Source organism: Cinclus cinclus, chromosome 1 (assembly GCF_963662255.1).
Source record: "Cinclus cinclus chromosome 1, bCinCin1.1, whole genome shotgun sequence".
In the NCBI taxonomy this organism is placed as follows: domain Eukaryota; kingdom Metazoa; phylum Chordata; class Aves; order Passeriformes; family Cinclidae; genus Cinclus; species Cinclus cinclus.
The window spans coordinates 58810224-58836103 of NC_085046.1; the positions used below are offsets into that span (position 1 = coordinate 58810224).

A 25880-nucleotide genomic window follows, 5' to 3' on the forward strand; every position below is an offset into this window, starting at 1 on the left:
GAAGAGATGCAGAAAATAAAACTATTACTTGGTGTGTGTATGTATCCTGAGACAGCTAAGTGGCTGTATTCTCATCTCACCGAATTTTCTGTTGGTGTTAGTCAGTGGAGGTCAATGTCTTCCTTGCTTGAGTTAGCAGTGGGACTATTTCCGTAGCTTTCTGACTGTGTCTGAAGTGGCAGCAACAGAAATTTTCTGGTGATGTGCTGTGTATTGCACGGCTTTGGGCTGATTGTAATATCCCTGTTTAGACAGTAGTTCATCACCTTGGTAGTTCAGAGAGTCCCCTTGGTCTGAAGTAGGTGCTTCTACGAAAGGAAGGCAGGAACAGCACCTGCTAACCAACAGTTGCTGTAGCATTTTTGTTAAAAATGAATTTGTTACATTGCTGTATGGTCAGTCTCTGTGGGGTTCTGTATTTTATTATTCATCAATAAGACAGCTACATGTCTTCCAGTGATATGCTGTTACTGTGCCAAGCAAATGCCATGGCTGGCTCTTCCTTCCCTCAAGAAGGGATATTGTGTTTTGTGGCTGAGCATTTTATTGTGATGGATGCAGAAATGGGCGCTCAACCTGCACTCCTTGGTGCTGGCAAAGGCAAGAGCAAAGTTTTGTCCAAGGAGTGAAAGTGGTGATGTCTGTGAGAGGCTTTTTTCCTGGGAGAATTTTGCCTCAGTCTTGTACCTGTCTCAGTAAAACTGTAGCAGCTGCACTGACATCTTGCCCTTCACCACAGGCAGCTGCACAGCACCAGGGAACAGAGCTGTGGTGGACTTTAGGTGACCTTCTAAGCAGCTTGGATTGAAGCACTTGGAAGGCAGAGATAATGACCTAAGAGAAAGAATGCTTGCACTGTGGTGCTTGGGCCCTGTTATTAGTATTGGAAGGTTTTTGTGAAATATTTCCTATGCCACCCCCGCTAGAGCACTGTCCAGTGTCCTTCATGTTTGATATAGGAAGATACTTTTGAAATGCTTTCTTTTGAAAAGTTATCTTTTTAAATACTTGTATTGGCTTGCAAGCCTTTGTTTTCTTGTTTCTTTATCAAACATCCCAACATCCCTCAAAACACGTTTTTGAAATCAGTAGTATTCTTTCTTTTTCTTGTTTTCGTGGGAATTTTTTTCTGGGGGCAGGGTGGGGTGGTGTGATTGTGAGCATGTTTGTTTGGTTGTTTTGTTCTTGTTTCTTTGATCCTATTACTCATTTTGTACTAACCCCCTCCACCAAAGCCTGTGGCTCCCTCATGCTTCCCAGTTCTCAGTTCCACCCTCACTAAGCTGGTTGGAATGAAATGAAAACATATTTCATTCTTCTTGCTTTCCTGTTCTGTTGCAGATTTTGACTTGAACTACTTTTGGCATTGGAGCAAGTTTACAGACTACGTGCAGTGCGTCCTCACCTTCACTGGTGTGACTGGTTACATCACTTACCTATGGCTGGACTCCTCCCTGTTTGTGGAAACGCTGGGCTTCCTTGCTGTGTTCACTGAGGCCATGCTGGGTGTCCCCCAGCTGTACCGCAACTACCAGAACAGATCGACAGAAGGAATGAGGTACGGTGCTTGTCCTGCATCAAACATGTCTGTGTGCCTTCGTGTGGCTTGTCTCTGCAGTGGGGGAATGCTTTTCCAGGAAGGGCCGTGTCGTCTCTACAATTTTTACTTGAAAACACATCAGCAATTGGAGTTGACTTTCTGTCAGTAGGAGCTGGCGCAGAACTGCTGAAGGCAGTGGGAATTCCATGACACCTATGGAGTCTGACCCATTATCCAGGTCCAGCTGGAGAGTTCCAAGGTGAAACATGTTCTAGTGAAATAAACATGTGAAACCACTGCTGTTGCCATTAGCAATATGTTGCAGTTCTACTCAAGCTGTGCTACCCTGGTACTTAGAAATTATATAAAGAAATCTTACATATCAAAAGTAATAAAGAGGATGAAAATACTTTGAGCCTGCAGCCTATAACTATCAGTGTAACTCATATAATTAGCTTTTTCTCATGTATCTGCTCATCACTTCTTCATAATCCATTACTACATTTGTAGCAAATGACATCTGTATTTATTTTTGTGTCAAAGCTTGAAACTGACATTTATGAAAGCTCTGATGTGACGTTTACAGTCATATCTGTAAAAATGTGGGACAGAAAACTTTAATCTTGTGCCCACTCTTGAGTCATTAAATCAGATTATCTTTTCACACTCTATTGGATAACTCAAATGGTAACACTAAGTTTACAAAGGCAACTTGTGAAGCATTTTGAGAGAGGAAACCTTCACTGTGGTGCATCAATGCGCCACACTGCAGTGCCCTGGTCTGTAGAAACAATACAGCAGCAAATTCAGTTCACAGAGTGCTGTGATCATTTGTGACTCTATCTTCTCTTTCATTGTTTCATTATGACTTTTCTGCTGCTGGGATAATTTTTACTTTCGTCAAAACACTTAACCATGCCACCCCTAAACAAAAGCAATTCTGTCCTCTGTTCACACTGTTGCCTTTACTTGTTTGGCTTGAGCATGCTTATACTAGCTACTCTGAGATACTTTCTAACTTGAAATGTTCAGGAATTTGCTTTGATGCTTCAGGCATTTTCTGTTTGGAAGCCCCTTTGGTACAGAATGAGTCAGGATTTGCTTCCAAAATATTGGGGCACTTTTCATGCACCCGGTGTCTTGGAAAATTCTGTACCTGTGATATCCAGAAGGCAACTTATCTACTAGATCTTTTTTATGCTCTGGTTTGACTTCTCATTTTCTATTTTTAATCTGTGAATCATAATGCCATATTAATGATGGCTACAGGTAGTGTTTTGCTTTTCCTTAACTCCTTCCTGGGGACGTGAGTTTCAGTTTTCCTATTTCTTGTATGTGCTATTAGCAAAAGGATTTAAAAACCCCTTTGTTCTTTGTAAACTGCTAAGCGTAGAATTGCGGAATTCTCATCCAAGACTGCTTAGCAGAAGAGTGCTGTGCTTATTCAAGAGAAAATAGCATAAAAACTCATGTTACCTTGGCATGGAACAGAACCAGGTCAAGCATAGCCACGCTCCTTGCTTGTGCCTGTGGTTCCAGAATGCATTCCCCTCTCTGGTTCCACTCTTGAAGCAGTACTTTATGTGGCATTGGACATTGATGGGTCTGGGCACTGATGAAGTAATGCACAATTTTGTGCTGCTGTACTGCAGTGGGAGAATATTCATGCACATGTTGGTGCTCTTTCTTTTTTTCAGGTTAAATTGTGGTTTTATAGATGTTGAAGGTACCACAGACACTTTGTAGTACCATGCAATCCTAAATTGACTGGATATTCTCTAAGCTTTACTGGGCTGTTCCTCCTGTGCATGGATGACTTCTTCCAGTGTATTGCCTCCTGTTGAAGGAGCTGTTGGAAATACTTCCTCTGAACTTCCCTTCCTGTGCTCACTTCTCAAAGAGCAAATCAAGAAGAGACCCCAGTCACAGAAACACTGAAGGGAGTGTGTAATAGTGCAGTCAGCCTACTTGCATGGGTATTTACCAGGTGAGGGCTGGCTGATGCTCAGGTTAGCTGATTCCCAGTGCTCTGCGCTGTTATTTACAGCTCAAGGCAGAAATAACCTCATGGATGCGTGGATGGTTACACTGTTGGAAGCAATTGCCCAGGGGATCTGGGCCAAAATGGCTGGCTGCCAGCCATGCTCTTAGCAAGCCTCAGTGGCAAAGAAAAAGAGAGGAGTATCTAGTGTCTCTGTAACTTTAAGCTTAATGGAGAGAGCAATGGGTGTTAAGCTGTTCTATATAGTGCCCTTTTGGTCAATCACCACATCCTGGTTGGAGGTGGTAACTGCTTAAAGCACAGTAATTCTATCACCCAGTGCAGCAGTGCAGTGTGTGTCCCTGATAAAGATCACATCCTTTACTACTGCCAGAGAAGTGGTTGTTCACAGGTCCTCATGGCTTGGCTGAGAAAAGCTGTAACATGTATCTGTCTCTGAACTGGGACAGAGCAGCTGATAGATTAATTCTATTTAGCAAACAAGTCCTTTCATAGAGGTTAACTATTGAAAAAGAAATGGAGATTAAGGTCTCAGTATGTGGCCCCGTCTGATCAGAGTGTCCTGCCAGACTCCTCTGATACTCTTGTTTCTGAAAAAAGTCCACACTGCCCACAACCCTTTCCCCCCAGTAACACCTGTTTAAGCGAGAAGCTGAGGACATCTCATATTTGAGGTAGCAGTCATTTCCCAATAAACAAACTTGGAGACCAGGGGCCATGAGAGAGCTAAATGGGAGAGGTGGCTGCAGTGGCAGCCAGGATAGCCTTTCAGAGTCTGTTGTGGAAAGGGTCCTATCGTATCACCCCTGTGTTTCTATTTGCTGCGGCCTGAAACTCCCCTACTGAAATTGTCCCCTGTGTTAGAGGTAAATGTCCAGAGAGCATCTGCAGCTTAGACTGTTATGTTTGTTGTAGTAGAGCATGGCTGGAGTGAAGGAATCACAGTTATGTGCTTTGTATTGCTACTGAGAATGACTCTGCTGGTTCTTTGATATCTCTGTTCTGCTGGATAGAGCTCCTCACATCTTGTTTTTAAATTTTCATTTCTCCCTTCCTCTCCCATTTTCCTTCTTTTTGTAAGATTATTACTACTAGGTCCTGCAGCTTCTTCCTCTGTTCTGACAGAACAGAGACCAAAGGAGAAGTTGGAAAGAAATAAAAGTAGAAAGGAGATGCATGCTGAGTAACAGCTTTTGTGAAGATAGTGTAGTATGTCCTTGTGGGCTGCTGAATGATGGGTGGAAATTTTCCTATGATTAAGTAAACAACTAATCTAGTCAAAGCAACAGGAATTTTCATCATGTTCTCTTTGACAAGTCACCTGATTACTTTTGGAATGTGTACTTTATGGAAACTTGGAGCTCTGTTTAAGTGTTTAAGTACTTCCGAATGGTTGCAAACCTAAGTACTACAGTAGTAGTTATATAAATTATGGTGCTAAACTTGACAGAAGTGCTTTGTAATGAATTGTGTTAATACCTATCAAAGAAATATTCACTTAGTTTCCATTCTTTTCAAGAACTAAACTAGTTCTGTCAGGTCACTTAGTAAAAGAGTAATTTAATTGCTTTAATTATTGGGGTGGATTAGAATTATAAATTATTATGTTAGAAAAAGGACAAAAGCTGCCTCAAAGTTAAAGATCTTTGGAGTAGTTGACAAAAAAAGGCACTGTGACATTAAAAGATTTGTTCATCACTTTTAAATTTTCTTTATATCATGTGGTAAAATATTTCAAGATTTGACATCCAGAACACCTCTCCTCTCTCACCTTTTAGGAGTCAGAGCTGCTGAATGCTACAGTTGGGATCTGATGCTCCTTATAGTATTAAGTGCTTTTGTTTTGTGACAAAAACCCTACAGTCAGGAACTTACTCTGTCGTTTGTCTTTGTGTCCCCACTCCTTCTAGGATAGTTGCCTCCCAGTCAGTTTTTCTTTCTAATAAGCTGCATTTGTGAGGAAAGGTGGTGTTCAACAGGAAACAGTGGAAAGGACAGGAAGGTTGGCTCTGGATCTGGCACACAGAGGTCAGTGCATTGGGAGAATCACATTCTTGTGTGGACAAAGCTTTTGTTGAGTTCCTGTAGGGGGGCAGTGTGTGCTTTTGTGCAGGTGTGAGGAGAGCCTCTTGAAGAGAGGCACTGCTGTTATTATGCTCTCCTCATAATCCCATCTGACCTTCCTCCACCAAAAGAAGAGGATGGAAGGTGTTCCTCTGTAAGGTCTGTGACCAAGTTGTAGGTGTGTGGTCCTACCCAAGGACCATGTTAACTTTGGGACTGCACGAGGGTTGATTTGCCCCAGGACAGTATTGCATTCCTGTCTGCTGCACTGTTCCAGAAAAAAATAACTGCCCTTCATTGAAAGTATTTTGCAAGGGCTTCTCAAAATCACCTGACAGTAACCCTCTTTGGTTGTCAGCTGCTGCTCAAACCCCATGGAGAAGTAGTTTCTTTTCAGTCAGAGCTGCTGCATGGCACAATCTTCCTAGGTCCAGGAAAGGTCTGGCAGTAGGACAGAGCTGGGCTGCATATCTTGAAATCTCAGAAGCCAGAGTCCATTGGATACCCAAATGTGCCCATCAGTTGTTAGCTTGGAAGCATCTGGGATCAATAAAGCAAGGTCTTTCTGCAGCAGTATTTGAGGTCCTGATAATGCAGCATTGTCTCTTCCCAGGCTGCACCCTGTGCACGGGATGGCCCTTGCTGTGCCTGGCTCAGGGCTGCACATGCAGCTGCATGTTCAGAAGGACACAACCAGGGGAAAATCTGTGTTGTCCCTCTGCAAGCAGTTTCCCAGGTCTATCTTCTTGCTCATGGACATCTTTCAGTCTGCTTGGAAGGAACCTCCTTTCTGCACGACTTTTACTGTTTGGCTGACATTGGGTCAGGGGCACAGAATTTCACTACCTGAGACAGCCAGCACAAATCACTGACTCTGCTTATGTGTTGATAGGAGACTGTCTTGAGAAATCTAGTCTGAAAAGGCTGAATGAGGATAATCTCAGGATTTCATTCAATTGGGCTGTTGTGCTGTGAAAGAAAAATGTTAATTTAATCCCTCCTGTGGCAGTGCTGGGTCAGTCACAGTGATTATCCTGTTTTAAAAAGCACAAATCACTGAAGGAAAAATAATTGGCATTTATTGTTTCAGAAGCTGATGGAGTCAAAAGTTGCAAATTATAAGAAGCTTTTTAATTCAAAAATGTTTTATGAAGTGTGCTGTAGCTGTGAGCTAGTTATGAGTGTTTATCTGAAATGTATCCAGTGAAAAGAGTGTGGTATAAAGAGGTATGAAAGGAATAATTTCTATTAAATTATTCTAATATATGTATATATTTAATATATTATTTACTTTCGTCCTCTATAGATAATATTAAAAATACTAGAAGACAGTATTTCTTAAAGAGGTAAATGTTATTGTTGGTTGCTTTTATTGAATACTGCTCTATAGCTTTTTCTTTTATGAGACATGCAGCTCTTTATATCATCCAGGAGAAACTTTTGACTTCTGAGAAGAGTGTTTGTCCCAGAGACGAATCCTGGGTTTATTCAAACACTGTGGATATTAATGAAAGCTGCTGTGTTTTTTCTGTCTGTATTGTATTAACCAATTGCTGTGATGAACAGATGTAGAAGGCTTTATTCAGGACTGGCTCACCAATGTCTGGGCACCTCCTTTAGTGAGAGTTCAGATTTAAGGAGATGGAGTATGTGCTCTAAAAATGCTACTCCTATAGTTTCTTGGGATTTTTTAGCCTGAGGGAAGCTTTTATTTGTGATTACGTGAAATAGCTTCAGTGAGTTACTTCCTTTGGAGTAACTTTTGAGTTACTTTCTTTATGCTATTTAAAAGAGAACAAAACCCTGTGCTAGAGTGAGGTAGCAAGACTTGTGGATGTTTCTGCTCGGGCACCAACTATGTATTAGCTTCTTCAGAGTAAATTTAGTTCCATTAAAAAGGGAGGCAATTCACATCTGTTACGGCAACTTCATTATATATCTGTGCTTTTTTGGGTAGGCTCAGTAAAGGAGTAAGAGAAATAACCTGGAAAAGAACTTAAAAAGTGTGAAAAAGAAGGGAAGTTAAAAGAGAATGGTGCAGACAATGGCCATATTGAATGTTATGGCTTTTTTTGTCTTCAGCTCCTGTTTCTCACTGTCAGAAATTGCATGGATGAGAGCAAAATCAAAGAAATAGGAGTAGGGATAATGGATGCCTATGTGAAAGATTTCCTTTCCTGAGTATGGCACATGCACAAGGCAGACACTGACCAGTACAGTGGAGACCTGAGTTAAGAGTAAATTGTGTCTGGTCCAGAACTAACACCAAGGAAGATGCTGAACAGAGAGAGAACTGTTTCCCACAGGCTTTGGCACTGTACTCTCCAGGTGCTGATTAAACAGTGTCTTTTGTTAATCTTAAAATAGCAGCTGCTGTATATATTAAACAGACAAAACAAGAGAACATGGAAGAGTGGTATGGGAGGTGAGGGTGATTTAATTCAAGCAAACAAACAAAAGCCTCCCAATATAGTTTTGTGGATTCAAATCATCTGACCCAACTAAGAAGCAGGCTTTCATTGCATAAAATATTGTCCAGACAAGCAGAGACTAAGTTATGAAAGAGAAAGTAGTTCTCAAGGATCTAATTAGGGCCTGAAAGTTAAATCTGGGACCCTGGCAAATAGAGAAATCAAGGTCTTAAGCATGAGCCAGAACTACATTGGGTAAATGTAAAATTATTAGCTATACTTAAAAGTGGTTTGTACTTAGGGTTGTATATAGCCCATTCCTTAGTTTTACTGCCTTTCTTATTGCACTAAGTTAATCAGAACTGTTGCTGTGCTTGTAAATTACCTATTTTAAACTATACATATAATTTACTGTAGTTCTGTGATTGTATTTTTTTGTCTTCCTAAATACTCTTTACTTATTAGATCCTTAGTTTTCTTTGTGGGCCTACAGCAAGTGTTGTCATTGCTTCTGTGGCCAGCATTCATAGTTTTCTGGGGAAGTTATACTTGTTCGATTGTTTTGCTTTGCTGACATTTCCTCTTCTGCTCCTGGCACTGATCAGCTGGTTGCTATTGTCCTTTATTGTGGCTTTTATATAAAATATTCCTAGGTTTTTTATTTCTGGACTTTGCATACACATCCAGGTTTGCATAATAGTGAGCAATTTTCATGAGTGGATGAATGAGGTCTTTGTATAACTGTAAGGCTTACTACAAACAGCTTGTCTTCTCTCTTCACCTTTTCATTTGTAGTGAGCAACAGGAACATCAGGTTCCCTTCCCAAATTTGCTGTTTTAAGGCTAAGAGATTAAAGAAAGTAGTCTATAGTCCTCAGAAGGTTTCTTATTTCTTCTCCCTTGAAAGTGTTACGACATCAGGAAAATAAGCACTGTTGGTCTCAGTGCATTCAGGATGAGGACAGAGTCCTGTCAGTCCTGTCAGACTGAAACTTTTGCTCTGATCCTAGGAATTAAGTAGATTCTGTCCTCTCCTTCAGACCCTCTTTTCATTTGGAGCAGACCTGTGATTGATGCCCCAGCTTCAAGGGCCTGCACTTTCTGCTTGACTCAGTAGATCTGTGGGCTGTGGGTTGTTGTGCTGGGTCAGCACTGCAGTCACCTCTGTGCTTCCCTGCTGTGTCACCCCACAGCTGCTCTCTCAAGACCTGCAGCAGCACAGTGTGAGGCTCCAAAGACAGTTATTTGTGCCCTGAACACTCAGCACATCTGAGAATTTCAGGAACTGAAGGAAGGGACAGGTGGAAAAATCCAGGAGGGAGACCTTCCTTCCCTCAGCCTCCCAGTGCTTCTGAGTGCGTGAGCAGCAGCATCCACTTCTCTTAAGCATCTCTCAGGTTGTAGCACAGTGTGGACTGCTAAAGTTCTTGCACATATTGAACCTCTTTCTCATTTCTCTTCCCCTGGCACCTCATCCCCTCAGTTCAGAAAGGAAATTCAAAGCAAATTACTTCAAACCAAAAGCATTCATCTTTTACAAATAGTTCAAGGCTTCTGTACAGTAATAGGAATAAAGCTCTGCTGGCATGTTTAATGAGTGCTCTCTCGGTAGGTGCTTTTCTCTGTGCCCTGAGAATTTGAATTGCAAGAGAAAATTTATTGTACTTCTGTTACAAAAGCATTCTGTTAAGTTTAGGTGCTCCATCTTCCTCTGGAAAGGAAGTTTCATGCAAGGTGTTTTGTATATATAAGGTCAGGTCAAGGCACAAAAGGTGGGAATTAAGCCTGTCATGAGGACACCCAAGATATGAAAGTTTTCTAAAAATGTTGTCTTTCTCTGTTACTCAACAAATTTGGGAACAAAAGTGCTTCAGTTCTTGACATTCCACCACCTGTATTGTTTTAGTTAGAGTTCATCACAGCCAATTGTGTAAGTTGGTTAAGTTACCTGCTTATGTGGTTGCAGAGCTGTCTCCCTCAGTGTGGTAGGGCTGAGTGGAATTAGAAATAGAGAATGGAAGTAAACTGAGATTTGAGTTTGAAGAAATATAGGTTGAGATGCAAGGATGCAAACGGCCATAATGACTGTGATGAAGATCTGAAAAGTCAGGAGAGTGGTGAGTAATTTAAGTAGTTAACAGATGAGCCAGAACAGCAGAAAAAAAGAGATCAAAGAACCTTTGCTCCGAAAGTGACTTTGCAGGGTAGTGCAGGAAGACTACTAAGAACTGGGTAAAGAATGGGAGTCGGGCAGATGTGAGTCGGTCGACTACAGAGATTTTGTTTCAGCTTTGACCTGTAATGATGTGTTTGGTCCCCTGCTCCTCAGACACAGAGGGACAAGCAAACAGAAGAAGAGTAGGAAGTGCAGAGACTGACATACCGAATGATGTGCACAAAAGCTGGGATGGGGGGGAAGTGCGCATAGTATTCTTGAGTGGAATGTAGAAATAAAAGAATCTTGATAGCAGAAAAAACTTTCAACAAGGCTGAAAGAGGCAGGGTTTTAATTTGTTCTGGGGAGGATGGCTAGGAATGATACATGTCTACATCACAAAAGGGAATTACATGCCTAGCCAAATGTCTTGGCATTGTCAGGTAAGCTTTCAGGGTAGCTGTGGAAGCCTTGTCCTGTCAGATACTAAGTCTTGTATTAGAGAATTTCCTAAAACAGGATTCATAGTGTACAAGGCAGCAGATGGCAAGAATTTGGGAATGAAGATAGGCTAGAGGATATCTATCCTTTTTGATCTGCAAAAACCCTACTTGGGCTGAAATGTCAAGGTTTGTTTCATGCTACTGTGTGTGGGATGTGATTATGAAGCTTTTATTTCCTCCCTGCAACATTCAGCTCTGCTTACAGCAGGGCTTCAAAGCTCTGCAGCCACCGTGGGTCAGTGGCAATATGGGAAGTGGCTCAGAAAGGGTTGGTTTGTGGTGGCACCTGCTGACAAGAGCGCAGCTTTGCTTCCCACTGGGCTCTGCTTTGAGAAGCAGCACAGAGGTATATGGTGTGTTACTGTCATCAGTAACTTCACTTCTGCACCTCTGTGTGCACATGAGCATGTGGAAGGAATGGGAGAAACCTGTCATTTCAGATTAATTAGGTGGTGACATACCTTCATATTGAGCTTGCAAGAGGTTATTTCATAGAACTGATAAGGTTGGAAGAAACCTCTACTGAGTCCAGCCATTGACCTAACACTGCCAGGTCTGCCATTGTTTCCTTACAGTGCTAAGGTGTTTTGGAGGAGAATGCAAGCTTTGTTCTTGCAAGTATCTGTAATTTCTTTCCAGACAGTAATCTGGACTTTGTCCCTGAGTGATCACTCTTATTTTACCCACTAGTGTTTGGGATTTTAATTTCCCCAGTGTTTTCCTAGAATGTGAGAAGCATCTTTACTAACTGAAGGATGTGATTATTCATGAAAAGTTTTGACTGCAACATCATTAGATTTTGTCCTTGTGGATGCTGGCTTTGAAGACAAGTGAACTCCAGTCATCTAGAACAAGGAAAGCACTACAGATGGGACTGTTACTTTATGTATGTTAACCAAAGAGGTAATTGCAGTTATTGAAGTAGAATACTAGAAGTGTCCTCAAGCTATGTACTTGTTACTATATGAAGATGAAGGGAAAATGTGCTCAAATTACCTCAAGTTTGATGAAGAGTCTGATGATCTCTTGGTTGTCTGGGGCAGGAAGAAAAGAATATTTAAAAGCGTTGCTTTGAGCCTTGGGATACACAGCTGTGCTGAAGCAAACATCTGTTCCCTCCTGTCTTTTTATTAAATTTCAAATTGAATTTGTCCAAAGTTATTTAGAACTAGAGCAGGAAATACACTGAATGGTGTTGCAAAGGGACATTGTGTTGCTACTTCTTGGCACTGGCCTTGCAGGACATAGCAGCGATGTCTCTCCTGGGAGTGGGCAGGCTGCAGCTACCAGGATGTGGCAGGCCAGCTCACTCTACAGGGAAACGAGTCATGGGAAGGAATGCTGCTTCCTGGGATTCGTTTCCCTGTGCCCTTGCAGCAAGTCCTTCTATCGCCCACCTTTCAGTACATGATGTGGGGCCCCAGGGTGGGCTGTGCCAAGCGGCTGGAGAGAAGGTGGGCAGCAGGAGAGCATCTAGAGGAGCATGAGCCAGCAGCTGTGTCTGCAGCTCCACCAACTGCAATGCCGCGAGTGGGAGGTGAGAGACGGGGAAGCAGGGACAGATACTCAAGAACAACTTCACGAGTGAGATGTTGGAGGATGGTGTCATTTAGGTGTTCTCTGCACCATTCTCATTATGTTGACAGTACCACGTGTGCTGGCAGCTGACTGCAGTTATTGTGAGAGAGGTGCAGGACATGATTTTCTGCCCTGGCATCAGTGGAAATCTGGTCCCTGCCATGGCAGCAGGTCTCAAGCTTCCCAATTCACCAGCAGCAGAAACAGAGCCTGTCTGATCTGTGTTCATACCACACGTCTAAGCAGGCCAGAGTTTTGCAGTCTGGCTGGCATCCATCCATCTGTGTCTCCTGCAGAAAGGGCTCTGGTGTCAATTGTGGCTCAAATCTCTCCTCTGATGCACAGAAGAGATTTATTTTCACATCTGCTTCACAGAGCTTGAGTTTTTTTGTACTGTTTAAGACCTGCTGCCCTTCTGTCAGCCGCACAAGTTGTAGAATACTAGAAGTACTTTGTAGCTGTTAAGGGCTACCAGTTTCGGGACCCCTACAGATTGAGCTTTAGGTACAGCTGCTTGGCATAGTTGGAGGCCATATTAGTGATCCTGGACTAGCCACTAGCCCTGTGCAGCATGTCTTGTAGTTTCCTCTTGACTATCCTTTTAATAGACATGTTCTAACAAATACTGGCTTTTAGCTGGATGAGCTACATGGTATCAAAATGCCTGACACTGCCATTCCTGGATGTTTAGAAAACAGATATTTGTAGAAAAGAATTGACAAATACCCATTTACCCTGTTTTTCTGTGAAACTTCGTTGTTTAGCTGCACCTTTCTGCGTTTGTTTGCCTGATGATATTTCAGAGTGAAATCCTGCATTTCATTTTTCCTTATTGATGAGTACAGTCCTTGAGAATGTTGGGAACTTTCAGATAATTTGCTCTTGGATTGCAGCTGACTGTGGTATCAATTGCTTGTGGATGTGGCTTTATCTTAGTTGCTTCAGCTTGGTTACAGAGGTCCAAAATAAATACTGAATCTCTCTTGCTGCATGTTCCTCTTAACTCCTGCTAGTAATGTGTGGGGCTGGACAAATGTGTTTCTCTGGAGATGGTTGGTGCTGCTCCAGCCTCAGAGGAATTGTTGAGAAGTGAGGTAAGGCACCCACACCAAGCAGGGCACGTAGGATTGGTGAACAGTTTCATGCTTGGATTCCCAGCTGGCTGTGCAATATTTAAAACAAGATCTTTGCTTGTTCACACAGAAGGACCTGTCTTAGGGTATGCATACTTAGTTTCCATGTTTTCAAACTTCAGACACTTTGGATATCTGATCCATGTGTTTTCTTTTTCTTCTTTTCCTTTTAATAGTTTTTGGCAGGCTAAGAAATTTGGTTAACATGAGGAGGACTCCTTTTTTTTGTTAAGCCATATGGCATTTTGTTAGAAACAAATGCTCTATTAATTAATTTTTGTTTGTTTTGTGCAGTGTTAAAAATAACATGACATTCGTGTTTCATGTTTTCTGGTCTGTGTTTCACTGCTGTAGGCAGGCCAGCCTCTGATTGAAGTGTAGTCTTAGGGATGCTTGCTGTCTTTTCTAAGTAACCTATTTTGGAGCTGCAAATGGGAGCTGAAAGTTTTCCGAAGACAGGATGTTACAACTGAATCTGCTTTCTCTTCCAGACATTCCTGTGCAAATGGCTTGTGGGAGGTAGCAGCTTAAAAGGTTGCCGGAGAGGTACCTTCTGTACCTTCTTCCTCACTTCCCAAAACCAAATGCTGTGTTGAAAATACTTGCTGACAGGCTGCTTCTGTGTGGACTTTATTCCTGAATGAAATTATATTGTCAGCTTTTAAATTATTCTGCTTTTGTATCCTGTCATTTGAATGTTTGTCACTGTGTTTCAACAAGTATGAAAAGTCAAGTGCTAGTGCTAATATATGAATAAATGTCTCAAACTGTGGCAGTCTAATCAGGTTTTCTGATTTGGCAAAACCTGTGGCCAAAATGTGGGGAAGTTGGCCATGATGTGGGGCCATGATGGGTGGAAGCTGTGGACGACTTCCACTGATTCTTGAACAAAGAGTCCAGGCTAATTCTCTTCTTTATGTAGGTAAAGGTCAATAAATTATATTCTTTTTTTCTCTTATCAAACATAACTTAGAAGTTTTGAGTTCATTGAGTGTCTGAGCACAGTTAGCCCTAAGTTTTTGACTGTAGGAGGATGTAATTACATCAGGGCAACATGTACCTCCTGTTGCTATTTGTGCTGAAATGTCTACTGAAACCACTACAGGATTTTTCAATGGAAGTCACCGTCTAATGTCTGATTCTCTCAGTGTCTTCCAGCATGCAGGGTATTTTTGGGTTTGTGTGTTAAGCTACAAACATGCAGAGTCGTAACATCAGTGTGAGAAATCTGCAGTGCAAACAGGAAGTGAGGACTGCAGTGTCTTTTTCTTTCTGCATGTTTTGTGCTTAGTCCCAGCCTGTGTTCTGGGAACTGCTTCTCTGCAGCCCTGCTGCTGTTTGGATGGAGGGTTGCAACAGTCTTAAGACAAACTAGGAACAGACAGGGAAGTGGGGGCTTCAATCTCATTTTCTTTTACCTGAATCTTCTTTTTGATAGTTTCTGTTCTTTTCAGATGAAGGAAGAAGAAAGGTGTAATCATCCACAAGTGACTAATGTTAAGCAGAATGTGCAAAGACTCTGAGGGAAAATCAGAGACTTGAGACTGTTGCAGTCAGGTTTTGCACAGAAGGAATGAAGATGCTGAAAAGCTTTGATTAGAATAGTATTAGTCCTGGATAAGGCAGAATGAACCTGAATGTCTGGCAGATATAACTGTTTTACAAATTACATAGCCCCTAGTATAGTTCCACAGAAAGAAGCAACAGAATATGGTTTGGGTTTTTTTTTTTCCTCTTCTGAATGTAGCTCCTTCTGCATCTAAATAATTCCAGAAGTAATTCTATAAAAATTAAGATTTGTTGGCTGACTGCAGATACCATGTTACTGATACCTGGTTTTTACTTCTAGTTGCTGTCACTTCATGATTAATGTACAACATACAGGGAACCTGAATGAAGCAAGTTATTCCATGAGAAAAATGAATGCTGTTTTCCAGCATGTAATTTATTTATTTAGCAAATGAAGATGGGTACAGCTTGTTTATGAAATCTGCTGTCAGTGGTAGAGCAGCACTGTAGGGCATTTTCATATTACCATATTAAAAACTATCATTTACAGCCCACCCCTAGTCGAGTGTCTGATCAGAAGGGCTGCTGTCTCTCTGAGAATTAATTCCAGCAGCAGAATAAGTAAGTGCTCTTTCAGATTTTGAAAACAGTTGAAAAAAATATCAGCTTTTCCTGTTTGTGGTCATTTGCAATTTACACAGGCTTGGCACTGGCTGTTACTACATTAACAACTCCTCAGCTGTGAGGAAGGTGCTTGCTTTTTAGGAGGTTTGTTGTCATTGGATACTGTGGTGCTGATGTACATTATTGGGAAGTGCTATTTTTACCGCAAGTCTGCCTCAGCCTCTGGCAATACCAGCTATTTGAACACAGTTCCTGCCTCTCTGGTTGGCATCTCTGTTGTTACACAGACAAATGCTGCCATTTCTTTATTTCTGCATCCCCAGGTTGCTCTCTGGCACTGCTCACCCCTAACCTGCTTGCTCATTTGTGCTAAGAACAGTTGTGCTGTCCTCCTAGGGCATATCCTCCATATAGACTAGGTGCGCATTTCCTGCCTTCCGCATCTCCCCAGCTTAGCTCTGGGCTATTTCGGGAAAGAAATATTTACTCCTAGGTCCTGCTTTGCTTTGTAGCCAGTACTGCACAGAACAGCTTGGCTTGTGTGACTTTGCACATAGCAGAAAGATGGAGTGTGATGTTAGTCTTTGTGAGGTAGTCTGGGAAATTTTTGTTTCACACATCCTCTTTGTGCCATGCTCTCCAGTCTCAGGCAGTGTAGATGGTGTGTCCTGACTGCCTATTGTACCAAAGCCTCCTCTGCATTAGCAATGCAGAATTTTCTATTGCACCAAGCCAAGGTGAAGCCAAGGGTCAGACTCTGGTGTGCCAGAGTCTGTGATCTACCAGCCCACGACACCTGGCACATGGCAAAGGTGCAGATCCATGGGCTGAGGTTGGTTGTATGAGCATCACCAACACCAAATGCTGAGTCCTGAACTTGTGTTGCAACAAGCCCAAGCTACAGGCTTGGGAAAGAGTGGCTGGAGAGGTCCTCAGCAGAACCCTCACCTGGGATTGCTGGTTGACATCCACCTGAATATGAAGATATTTAAAGATGTTCAGATGTACCACTTAGGGGTGTGGTTTAGAGGTGGACTTGGGATGGGTGGGTGAGTTTAGCTTAATGGTTGAACTCAGTGAACTCATTTTCCAACCTAATGATTCTCAGCAAATACAGGTTTACAATAGAGCAGTGAAGCAAGGGCTTAAGTGTGCTCTCCCCTTTTTGTTCTTTCTTCTTCACAACCAGTTGAAAATTCCCATTTATTTTGGGCAGTAAAATGCTCCCTTTTTCACAGACACTGCTCTTTTCTCCATGAGGGCGGGTAAGGGGCAGCTATCTGCCCAAGCTAGAATGGTGTCTTTCTTGTCTAACCCAAAAGTAAGAACAAGTATAAGAATTACCTCTCTTCCCCAGGTGACTGGGTAAAGTTGAGAAGCTGCAGACAAAAACTGGCTTTTCTGTGCAGTGTGGCATCCTGAAGTTACGCAATAGCTGGAAGGTGTGAAGGCAGTGACAGTGTGTCCATGCCATCCATCCCTCATAGTCATACATGCACCACTGCATCATTTCAAGTGACATCTGCATATGCAGCAAAGGACAGAGCAATTGCAAATCCCAAATCAGGGGAAGGACCATTACTGTTGCACTGAGAATCTGGAAACTAGGACTTGACAGAAGCTGTATTGATGATGTAAGCTTCATCCAGCCCATCTCAAGCCTGTGATGTGGTAGGAGGGGCAGGGCCAGCTCTGTTACCACCACAGGCAAAACAGACTCCACTCAAGGAAATGAATTTAATTTACTGCAAATCAAAATCAAATTATGACAATGCGAAATAAACCCAAATCTTAAAACAGCTTCCCCAGACCTCTCCCTTCTTCCAGAGCTCAATTTTATCTTCTCTACATTCTCCCCACAAATAGCACAGAGGCACAGGGAATGGAGGTTGCAATTAGTTCATTGCATGTTGTTTTTGCTGCTCTGTCCTCTTCATGCTTTCTCTACTCCATTTGGGGTTCCTCCCAGGGAGACAGTGTTTCCTGAACTTCTTCAGTGTGAGTCCTTCCCATGGTATGCAGTTCCTCATGAACTGCTTCAGTGTGGGTCTCCGTGTGTCCTTTTTATGGCTGCAGTCCTTCAGGAGTGGAGTGCTTCATCCTGGGTCTTCCCAGAGGTCACAAGTCCTGACAGAAAGCTGCTCCAGCTTTGCTGCTTTGGGTTACACTCTCCATGGACCCACAGGTTCTGCCAGGGACCTGCTCCAGCACAGGGTTCCCATGGGGTCACAACCTCCTTTGGGCATCCACCTACTCCATGGTGGGTTCCTTCACATTATACAGGTGGATCTCTGCTCCCCCATGGACCTCCATGGGCTGCAGGGGAATCTCTGCTTCATTATGGTCTTCACTGTGGGTGGCAGGGGAATCTCAGTAGCAGTGCCTGGGGCACCTCCTCCCCCTCCTTCTGCACTGAACTTGGTGTCTGCTGGGCTGTTCCACTCACCTGTTCTCACTTCTCACCTTGCTGCTGTGTAGTGCAGCAGTTTTTCCCCCTTTCTTAAATACATTATCCCAGAGGTGCTACCACTGTCGCTGATGGGCTCAGCCTTTGCCAGTGGCAGGTCCATCTTGGAGCCAGCTGGCATTGGCTCCTTTGGACTTAGGGGAAGCTTCTGGCATCTTCTCACAGAAGTCACTTTGTAGCCTGCTTCCCTGGCCCCTGCTACCAAAACCTTGCCACACTAACTTTCTACCCCAAATTCAGGTCACTTTCAAGGACTTGTGTACCAAGTTTCCAGTTCATTTCTGTTCCTGTCATGCCCTGTCCTGTTCCAGTCTCCTTTTTCTATCCTCTTCTCATCTGAACAACCTCTTGGCTCCTCTGATGTCTCCTTTGCTTTCCTCTGTGGCCCTTCATTACCTTTTCTCACCTCTTGCATGACACTGTCCCCATTTCCTTGCTAATAGCTCTTTGTGATTACCCCACTCACCTTTTGGTCTCTGCTGGACATGCTCCTTTTGTCCAGTCCCAGCCTCTCCTCTGGGAGGGCAGCCAGCACTCCCATGGTCACTACTTTGCATCAGCCCTGAGAACCTCCGAGCAGCTGCTGGACTGAGTGCTGTGGGATGTCAAGTGTTTTCTGTATTTTATTTTCATTGTACCTTGGTGATTTGCAGGTTTTCTCTGGTGCTTTGTCCAAGCTACTGGACAGAGAAGGATGTATGTTTTTTGGTACACAGACCAGTAACATTAGCTCTTTAAACATGTAGCATTCTTTAAGATCACTTTTGTCAAGGACAAGTTGAGATTTTCATGTGTATGGAGTGTTGTCATGTCCTGGTGAAAACTCCAGGCATGATGATGATGTCCTTGAGTGTCAGATGTATGAGCTGAAGTGCGGGCTCTGGAACATGCAGAGGCTGTCAGAACATGCACCAAGTTTTCCAGCCGGTATTGCAGACTGTTGAATTCACAGGTGGCTTCCTAGCAAAACACAGACTTGCTTTGGCAAGCTTGGCACAGCATGTGCCACAGCTAGAGGTGTGCTTGGCTCCTGAGGTACTGCTGAACTGCAGGTGCCCTTAAGTTTTCCCTCAGTGATTGATTATTCTTTCTTTGAGGGGACTAATGCTTCTGTAGGCTGTACATCTTCTGACTCTGTATCTTCTCCTCCACAATTGCACTGCAGTGTAAGGTCACTTTAAAAACCCAGCTGGCTTTCTCCATTGGGAATGAGTGGCAAATATCTTTTGTATTAAGGATATTTGTTAAATTCCTATTCAGCTGTCTTATGGTATCCCTGAATTACCCTTCTGTCAATAGTGAGCAGTTAGTTTGATCAGCCTGGTTGAGCATGTGCTTTTATTGAGGGTGCCTAGCCATGCCAACCATCACAATTAAATTGTGGTCAGTTGCCCAGCAAATACCAATATGCTTAAAATCAAAGGAGGAGAAATATTGACTGCCAGCAAGTAAGGTGCCAATTTTATTACCCTCAGAGTTTCCTGCCCTCCTAATTAAAATAATCAATTCTGACCGCCACCTATAAACATCCTGTAGCATGATGTAAGGGGACTTGGTGAACATGCACAGGGCAGGTGGTGCAGGCTGTTTGCACCAAGCACAAATGATGTGTAGAGTTCAGCAGTTGTTTTCTTTCTCCAATTATTTATTTACCTTTTTAGAATGACCTTGGATGGGGAATGGCTGCTCACTTAACCCCATACCCTTGCTTGCAGTTCCACACAGGTCCTGTGGAAGGTCCTTATTGTAGGCCTGTTTTGTGCTCTGGGCCACGTGACCAGAGTTACAAAAGGCTCCTGTTGCCGTGGTGTGATGGGGCTGTACAAACTGATGCTCTTGGCCACCCTTCCCATGTGGGGAAAGAATGGGCTCCAGCATTTGGCCTGCAATGGCATTGTGCTCTTGTGCCCAAAACATAAGTCTTGTGAGCTCCTGCCTGAGTGTTTGAAAAATGAACATTAAGTCAGCAAATGCCCTGCTGCATGGGCCTGACTGCGTGTGATGAATTGGAGTCCATGCTGGCAAAACGTAAATTGCTTGTAATTATGACAAATCATTTGCAGTGCTCATACTGTGAACTACAAAGGTTTCATCCACTGCTGCTTATCCAGCTGCTTAAAAAGCTCTCCCAATAAAGTGCACGAAGCTCAGAAACAGCCTTCCAGGTTTGGTTGTTCACATTTTGTTGAGGACACTGAAAATAGTTTGGTCTGTTTGAAGAACTTGCTTCTCTTCCCCAGAGTTTTTCCCGATGTGGGGAAGCAGGAGCTGGACTACAGGACAGGGAGTGCTCAGCAGAAGGGCAAGATGAAAGCAAGTTTGGTTATTAAAAGGAACTCTGAACATTGCTCTTGATCTGTCTCCTTGGTAAAATCCCTAGTGTTGTTCATCCTTCCAGTAACAGCTGCAGGCATTAATTTCTCCTCTTTCTGTATTACTGGACAATCTGTCTGCTTTTTTTTTGGTTATGCATTTTCTGCAGTAAGGAGGAATTTCTTCTATCTGTTTTGTTTGTTTCAGCAAATGCTAAAAGTGTGTGTGCATGAGAGAGCAATCTGTGTGTTGCTTTACCTTACATGAGCACAGAATGGCATGCACAAGAAGTGACTGCTGGGATGAATTTCTGTTCTTTTCTATGTACTGTTTTACTTCAGTTTATGGTCAATGCTGTCAGCATGTGGCAGTCATGTTTACAGAGCACCACTGAGTCAAGTGTCTTGGCTGGATATTTCAAAATGGTGGATACCTTCATAGCTGTAGGTGTTCAGAGCTATAATGCTGAGATAAGAGTGCTGCAGTTGTGGAGCAGAGAATTTGAACCTCCTTTCCAAGTACAGTGCTGCCTGTCTCAGCTAGGCACGCTGTTTGCTCCTGTCAAGGGGTGTCCCAGTCCACTGTTGGGTATAAATCCTAGCTGCAGTAGGTTGGATCCTCTGGCACAGCAGGTCTGATCCAAAACCAGGCTCTTCTCAGTAAACACTCTTCCCTTTTCTCTGTCTTTTAGCATCAAGATGGTGCTGATGTGGACCAGTGGGGACACGTTCAAGACTGTTTACTTTATCCTGAATCAGGCCCCTTTCCAGTTCTCCATCTGTGGACTCCTGCAGGTATTTGTGGACATTGCTATCCTGTTGCAGGTTTACTTGTACAGCCACTACCCTCAGAAGCCTGTGTCCCATACTGCACACCCAGCCAGCACCAAGGCCCTGTGAGGAACTTGGCTGAACAGGTTGCAGGTCAGCAGAGTCAGCCATGGCATCTCTTCTTCCACTTGTAAATACTCCTGTGTTGCCAAGTTGAAAGCAGAAAGGAGAACAAGGATGGAAAAATCTGGCTGCATGTCCAGCTCAGGAGGTTCTGTGTTAAATAACTTGCTCTGTTTTCAGACTTAGCTGTACAGAACTGTTTCTTGGTGGGGGGAGGGGCACTTTATTTTTGCATACGTACCTATGAGCCTTATTAATTCACAAATGTTTGTATATTTAATCACAAGGGCTGGATGGTTTGTGTTTTTAATGCTATTTAAAAATGTTACACCACAGAAATTATAGGATATTTTGTCTGAAACTTCTACCTATTTATAAAATATAAAATCTGTATATTGGTGGGAAGTTTGTGGCATATACTAGCATTCAGTATCTCCATGATGGAGGAAGAAGTATTGAAGAGCAAGTCTGGGAGCTTTCTTTTCTCTACAAGGGTGTCTGGTGAGAGAAGGTGGGGGTGGGAGGCCCTGCAAAGAGGTGAGAAGCCAGAAATGAGCCGGCCACAGATGCTGTAAAGCTGAAGAGTGAGCAGGTGTTCATCCCCGCTGCCGGAGGACACATGGAGGAGATATGATGGAGGGGGTCTGGTGGTGCTGGAGTCACGTTGAGAGCTGGCACAGCCAGTCAAGCATCCAGGCAAAAGGAGGAGCCAGCAGGAGACTGCAGGGAATGTAGGTAGTCATGCTTTGAAACTATGGGGTGTGGGAATAGCCTGCCCTGCACTTGGAGGGCAGCAGTGCCCCTGCAGCTGTGCACAGGACAGAGCTGTGCTGTAGGGTGTCTTTCCCAAACCAAGGGGCCAGCAGGTGGGTTTTGCCAGTATTGCCAGGCAAGTGTTTCTAGAGAGTTGATTGAGCCACAAAGATAGAAGAAAGTCCACTTTCATTGGCTCAGAAATGAGAAAGTTTGAGTCAGAGAAAAAGGTGTATCCCCTGGAGTAGGACCTCCAGCATCTGACAGCTTGATTTGTTGAGGATGAGATTCGTATTCATGTTGTTCAATGCCAAACAACAACCAGGTTATGTTTTGGGGTGTTTCCTGCACTGGCCCAACAAAGAAGGAATCTATGTTTTCCTTTTACTGTTGTGAACTTTTAGGCTCTGAAAGAAGAGATTCTTCTGTTTTTTAGAAGAATCAGCAGCCAGTACTGAGAAGGGACTGAGAAAGCTGAAAGAGCAGTTTATGTAGATGTTGTCTCTAAAGGCTATTAAGCAGTGTAGGTGACCGTGCTCTGTCTGTGACGTGCAGCTGCTGGTGGTGTGGACCCCTGGGGGCTGTGATCGAGCCCCTGGGCTCTTGTTGTGACACTGCTGTCATGAAACTGCCCTGGTGATGTGAGGAGGCCGTAGCAGGACCCTTGGTCCCAGGAACAGCTATGCCTGCACTGCTTCCTTTATGAGGCTTCCTCACTCTGGAAGGAAGCTGGGCGAGTCCCATCTGGCCACAGGCAAGGTGTTGGACAGATTTTTCAGGATAATTTTTTCTGTAAGAATAGCCCAAAAGCTTGTTTTCTTAGCAGTGGCAGCAAGTCTGAGGTTTGATAACTTCAGTGTGTAAATCAGATGCTTCCCCTACCATGCTTTCTTTGGGAACCTCACGATTTGAGTCTGGACTGTCTTCAGTGGTGACAAACTGTCCAGTGGAGGGGAATCACACTGACTCCACGCTCTTTGTTCAATACCATACCCTTCTAGGCCTGAAGTGACCTTACAAAGACAATGTACTCAGCATGGCAGATGATGAATGTTTTGTTCCTTGCTTTTCTCCAGTGTTCTGGTTGTGTTACAAGAACATCTGGGCTTTTGTCTTTTTTAATTGAAAAACTTAACAACTGGCTTCTCCGGTATGCTGCTTTAATGAGGATTGTATTTCTACTGTTTGAAAACAAACACTTTCTTGTGTGTTTTAGTGGTCTGAAGGTTTTTTTAAATAACTTCTAATGGTAAGATTTTTGTATTTGGTGGTCTTTTTCTAATATTCTGCAAAACAGGGATGTAAGAAATTAATGGTCCATAAGAAACATACTTTTGTATGTTATAGCTTCACCTGGGAGTGCACACTTTTGGCCACCTCTTTGGCTTTGAACTACAGATACTACTGAGGATAAAACAATTTCTGTTTTTTCCTTTTGGGATTATTCATTGGGCGGATTCTTGAGTCTGTCATCAGTACCTAAACCAGGGAGCTCTGCAGATCAGCTCATTTGCACCAGAGCAGCATATGCTGGAAGAGAAGCCAGTGAAACCATGTCCAAGTCATCTTCTGTATGTGGCATTTAGCAAGTAGGACTCTTGGCCAGGAACTCTAGAACTTCTTGCAGGGTACTTTAGGGACAAAGTGTTACAGAACTTTTGGTTTGTTCACTAATTGTCAGGAATGATCAATGTTTCAATGATCACCTCAGAGAATAAGAAATCACTTACTTTAAATACGTCTCTGAATGTATGGCACATTTCATGGACTTTATTTTTTTCTGTCAGTTGCAATGTTTTTTTTAATAAAAATTACCTATTATATATAAATTGCAGTGTTGCTGTGTTTTGTTTAGTTACAAAATGTGTGCTCATCTGATCAGGAGTGTTGTTGATACGAATAACTAGCGTGGTTTTTCCTTCTGATGAGTGAGTAAGCACAAAGCATAAATTGTCCTGAAGTTGTGATGCACAGTAGGTATTCTGGATTTCTATCCCCTGCTCTTCCATACATACTGGAGTAAATTTAACCATTGAGACCATGTAACTTGTTTGTGTTTGCAAATGCTCACAGTAAAAACCAAATTACTGACCTTATTACGTAGCTTTAAAAGAGCCCTGTGTCATGCAGACTTCAGACTGAGGTTGAAGATAGAGCACAGATGAGGGATGTGCTCCTGGCAGCCTTTGCACAGAAGATGAGGACATTGAGTCTGTCATCTCATGGCCAAGTGCTGCCCCAGGAGAAGTCTTGGCCACTCTCCCTGTTCATTCTGGATGGGAAAACAAGCCAAGACTGTCAGGAGCAGTCTTGCAGCCACTGTGCACCTCCTGGATCCTGCCAGGCTGCTGATCCACGATGTTGGGCTGCTCTGGCATGGAGAGGTGGTTTGCTATTGCTGTGTGCAGTGACTGCAGGAGCTGTAGAAGGGGAGCAGGGGAGGGAGAGAGGGTTGGCAAGGACAGGAGGAGCGATGTGGGGTAGACCGAGCTTGGTCAAATAAGGGGCTGAAGGGTGATACTCCTGAAGGGAAGGGAAGGAAGGAAAAGCAAAACGTGAAGGTAAAGGTAGGTAAAGCAGCAAAGTGGACGGGAAAGGAGGAGGAATGTGAGGGTGGGGAGCAAACCTTGCCTGCTCTGTTGCAGTCTGCTGGCAGAGGAGATCCAAGCAGTTGTCACAGCAGCCAAGCCTGCTCAACACTCGCAGTGCCTGCACCTTCTCTTCCAGACATTTACTGGCTGCTGCTTTGGCATTCACTGTGGGGAAGCCAATGGTGGGGCTGGCCCCAAAGGAAGCAATGGGGAACCCAAATCTCTTTGTGCTGCTGCAGCCAGGGCAGCAGCCCAGCCCTGCTGGCTGGTGCAGTGCTGCCCCAGGCCTCCCTCAGGGCAAATCTCTCCCTCTGCTGTGCATGGCAGGCAGTGGTCTGCACTGTGGCTCCATGGAGGGAGAAATGTCATGGTTAGATGTTTGAGATACATGCAGTTAGATGCAATTAAAAACATTGTAAGACATAAAATAAAGTTCACATTTGGTACTGGGTATTAAGCAAAAATGGGCCCACAGGTTCTGCTTGTTAAATCTGATTGTGATCCTTAGGCTTGAGAGCCAAGCAGGCTTCAAGGACCTGACTGACAACTGTAGCTTCGTTGCAGGCTTTCTGTAAGAAGGAAGACATCAATATGTAATTGAACAGTGTGCCAATAAATAAACACTGCCTGCATACCTGTGCCAACAGCAGTAAATAAACGATGGGGACTAGAACACAATGTGAGGTTCACCCTGGGACAGGGGCAGGTCTTCCTGTAAACAGCCTTGTAAAACAGCTAGTCCCAAGAGGATGTCAGCATGTAGAAATGCACTGACAGCAAACACGGCATTTCAGACCCTCCTCCTGCCCTTCTGTGTCCTGGTTTATGTGCACTTGGCTCTGGTAGGTGCTAGCTGGGGGACTGAGGGGCTTCGCTCAGCCACAGATGGGCCAGCAGCACCACCCTGGATTTCTCTACCCATCAGCCCTTCCATGTGCCTGTGTCCTCTTCCACACCAAGGCCTCACAGTCCTCTAAGACTGTGGCTTGTAGGTGCCAAGGATGCTTTGTCCCCTGAGGCATCTGCTGTGAGGCAGCCATAGCCTGTACGTGTTCCGGCCTCAGCAGTGTGGGACAGCAGCCTCTGTCTTGCTTACAGCTGAGGAGATGACACCAGTGTCACATTTTTCTTTGCATTACTGCTTTTTCTTAACTGAGCCTGCTGTGCAAGCTGTGCTGTAGGTGGTGGCTGTGCACATGCTCTGTATGAACTGAAGTTGTGTTTGACTTCGTGCCATTCCCTTTAACTCTGTCCCTTTACCAGTTAACACATCCTTAACTCTCCTAAGTTAGGGTCTTCATGACTAGTGTTGCCAGCTGCCAGAATTTGTAGGATCCATGAATG

General features: G+C 43.7%; 1 protein-coding gene across 1 annotated transcript in view; it reads left to right on the forward strand.

Annotated features, from left to right (window-relative positions):
- The window catches only part of SLC66A2 (solute carrier family 66 member 2), a 63255-nt gene extending 39488 nt beyond the window's left edge, over positions 1-23767 (forward strand). The window contains exons 5-6 of the mRNA XM_062498578.1: positions 1342-1558; positions 20991-23767. Coding sequence (XP_062354562.1) covers positions 1342-1558; positions 20991-21198 — 425 coding nt within the window. The 3' untranslated portion in view covers positions 21199-23767. The remainder of the gene's footprint in view (positions 1-1341; positions 1559-20990) is intronic.
- Positions 23768-25880: the final 2113 nt, after the last annotated feature.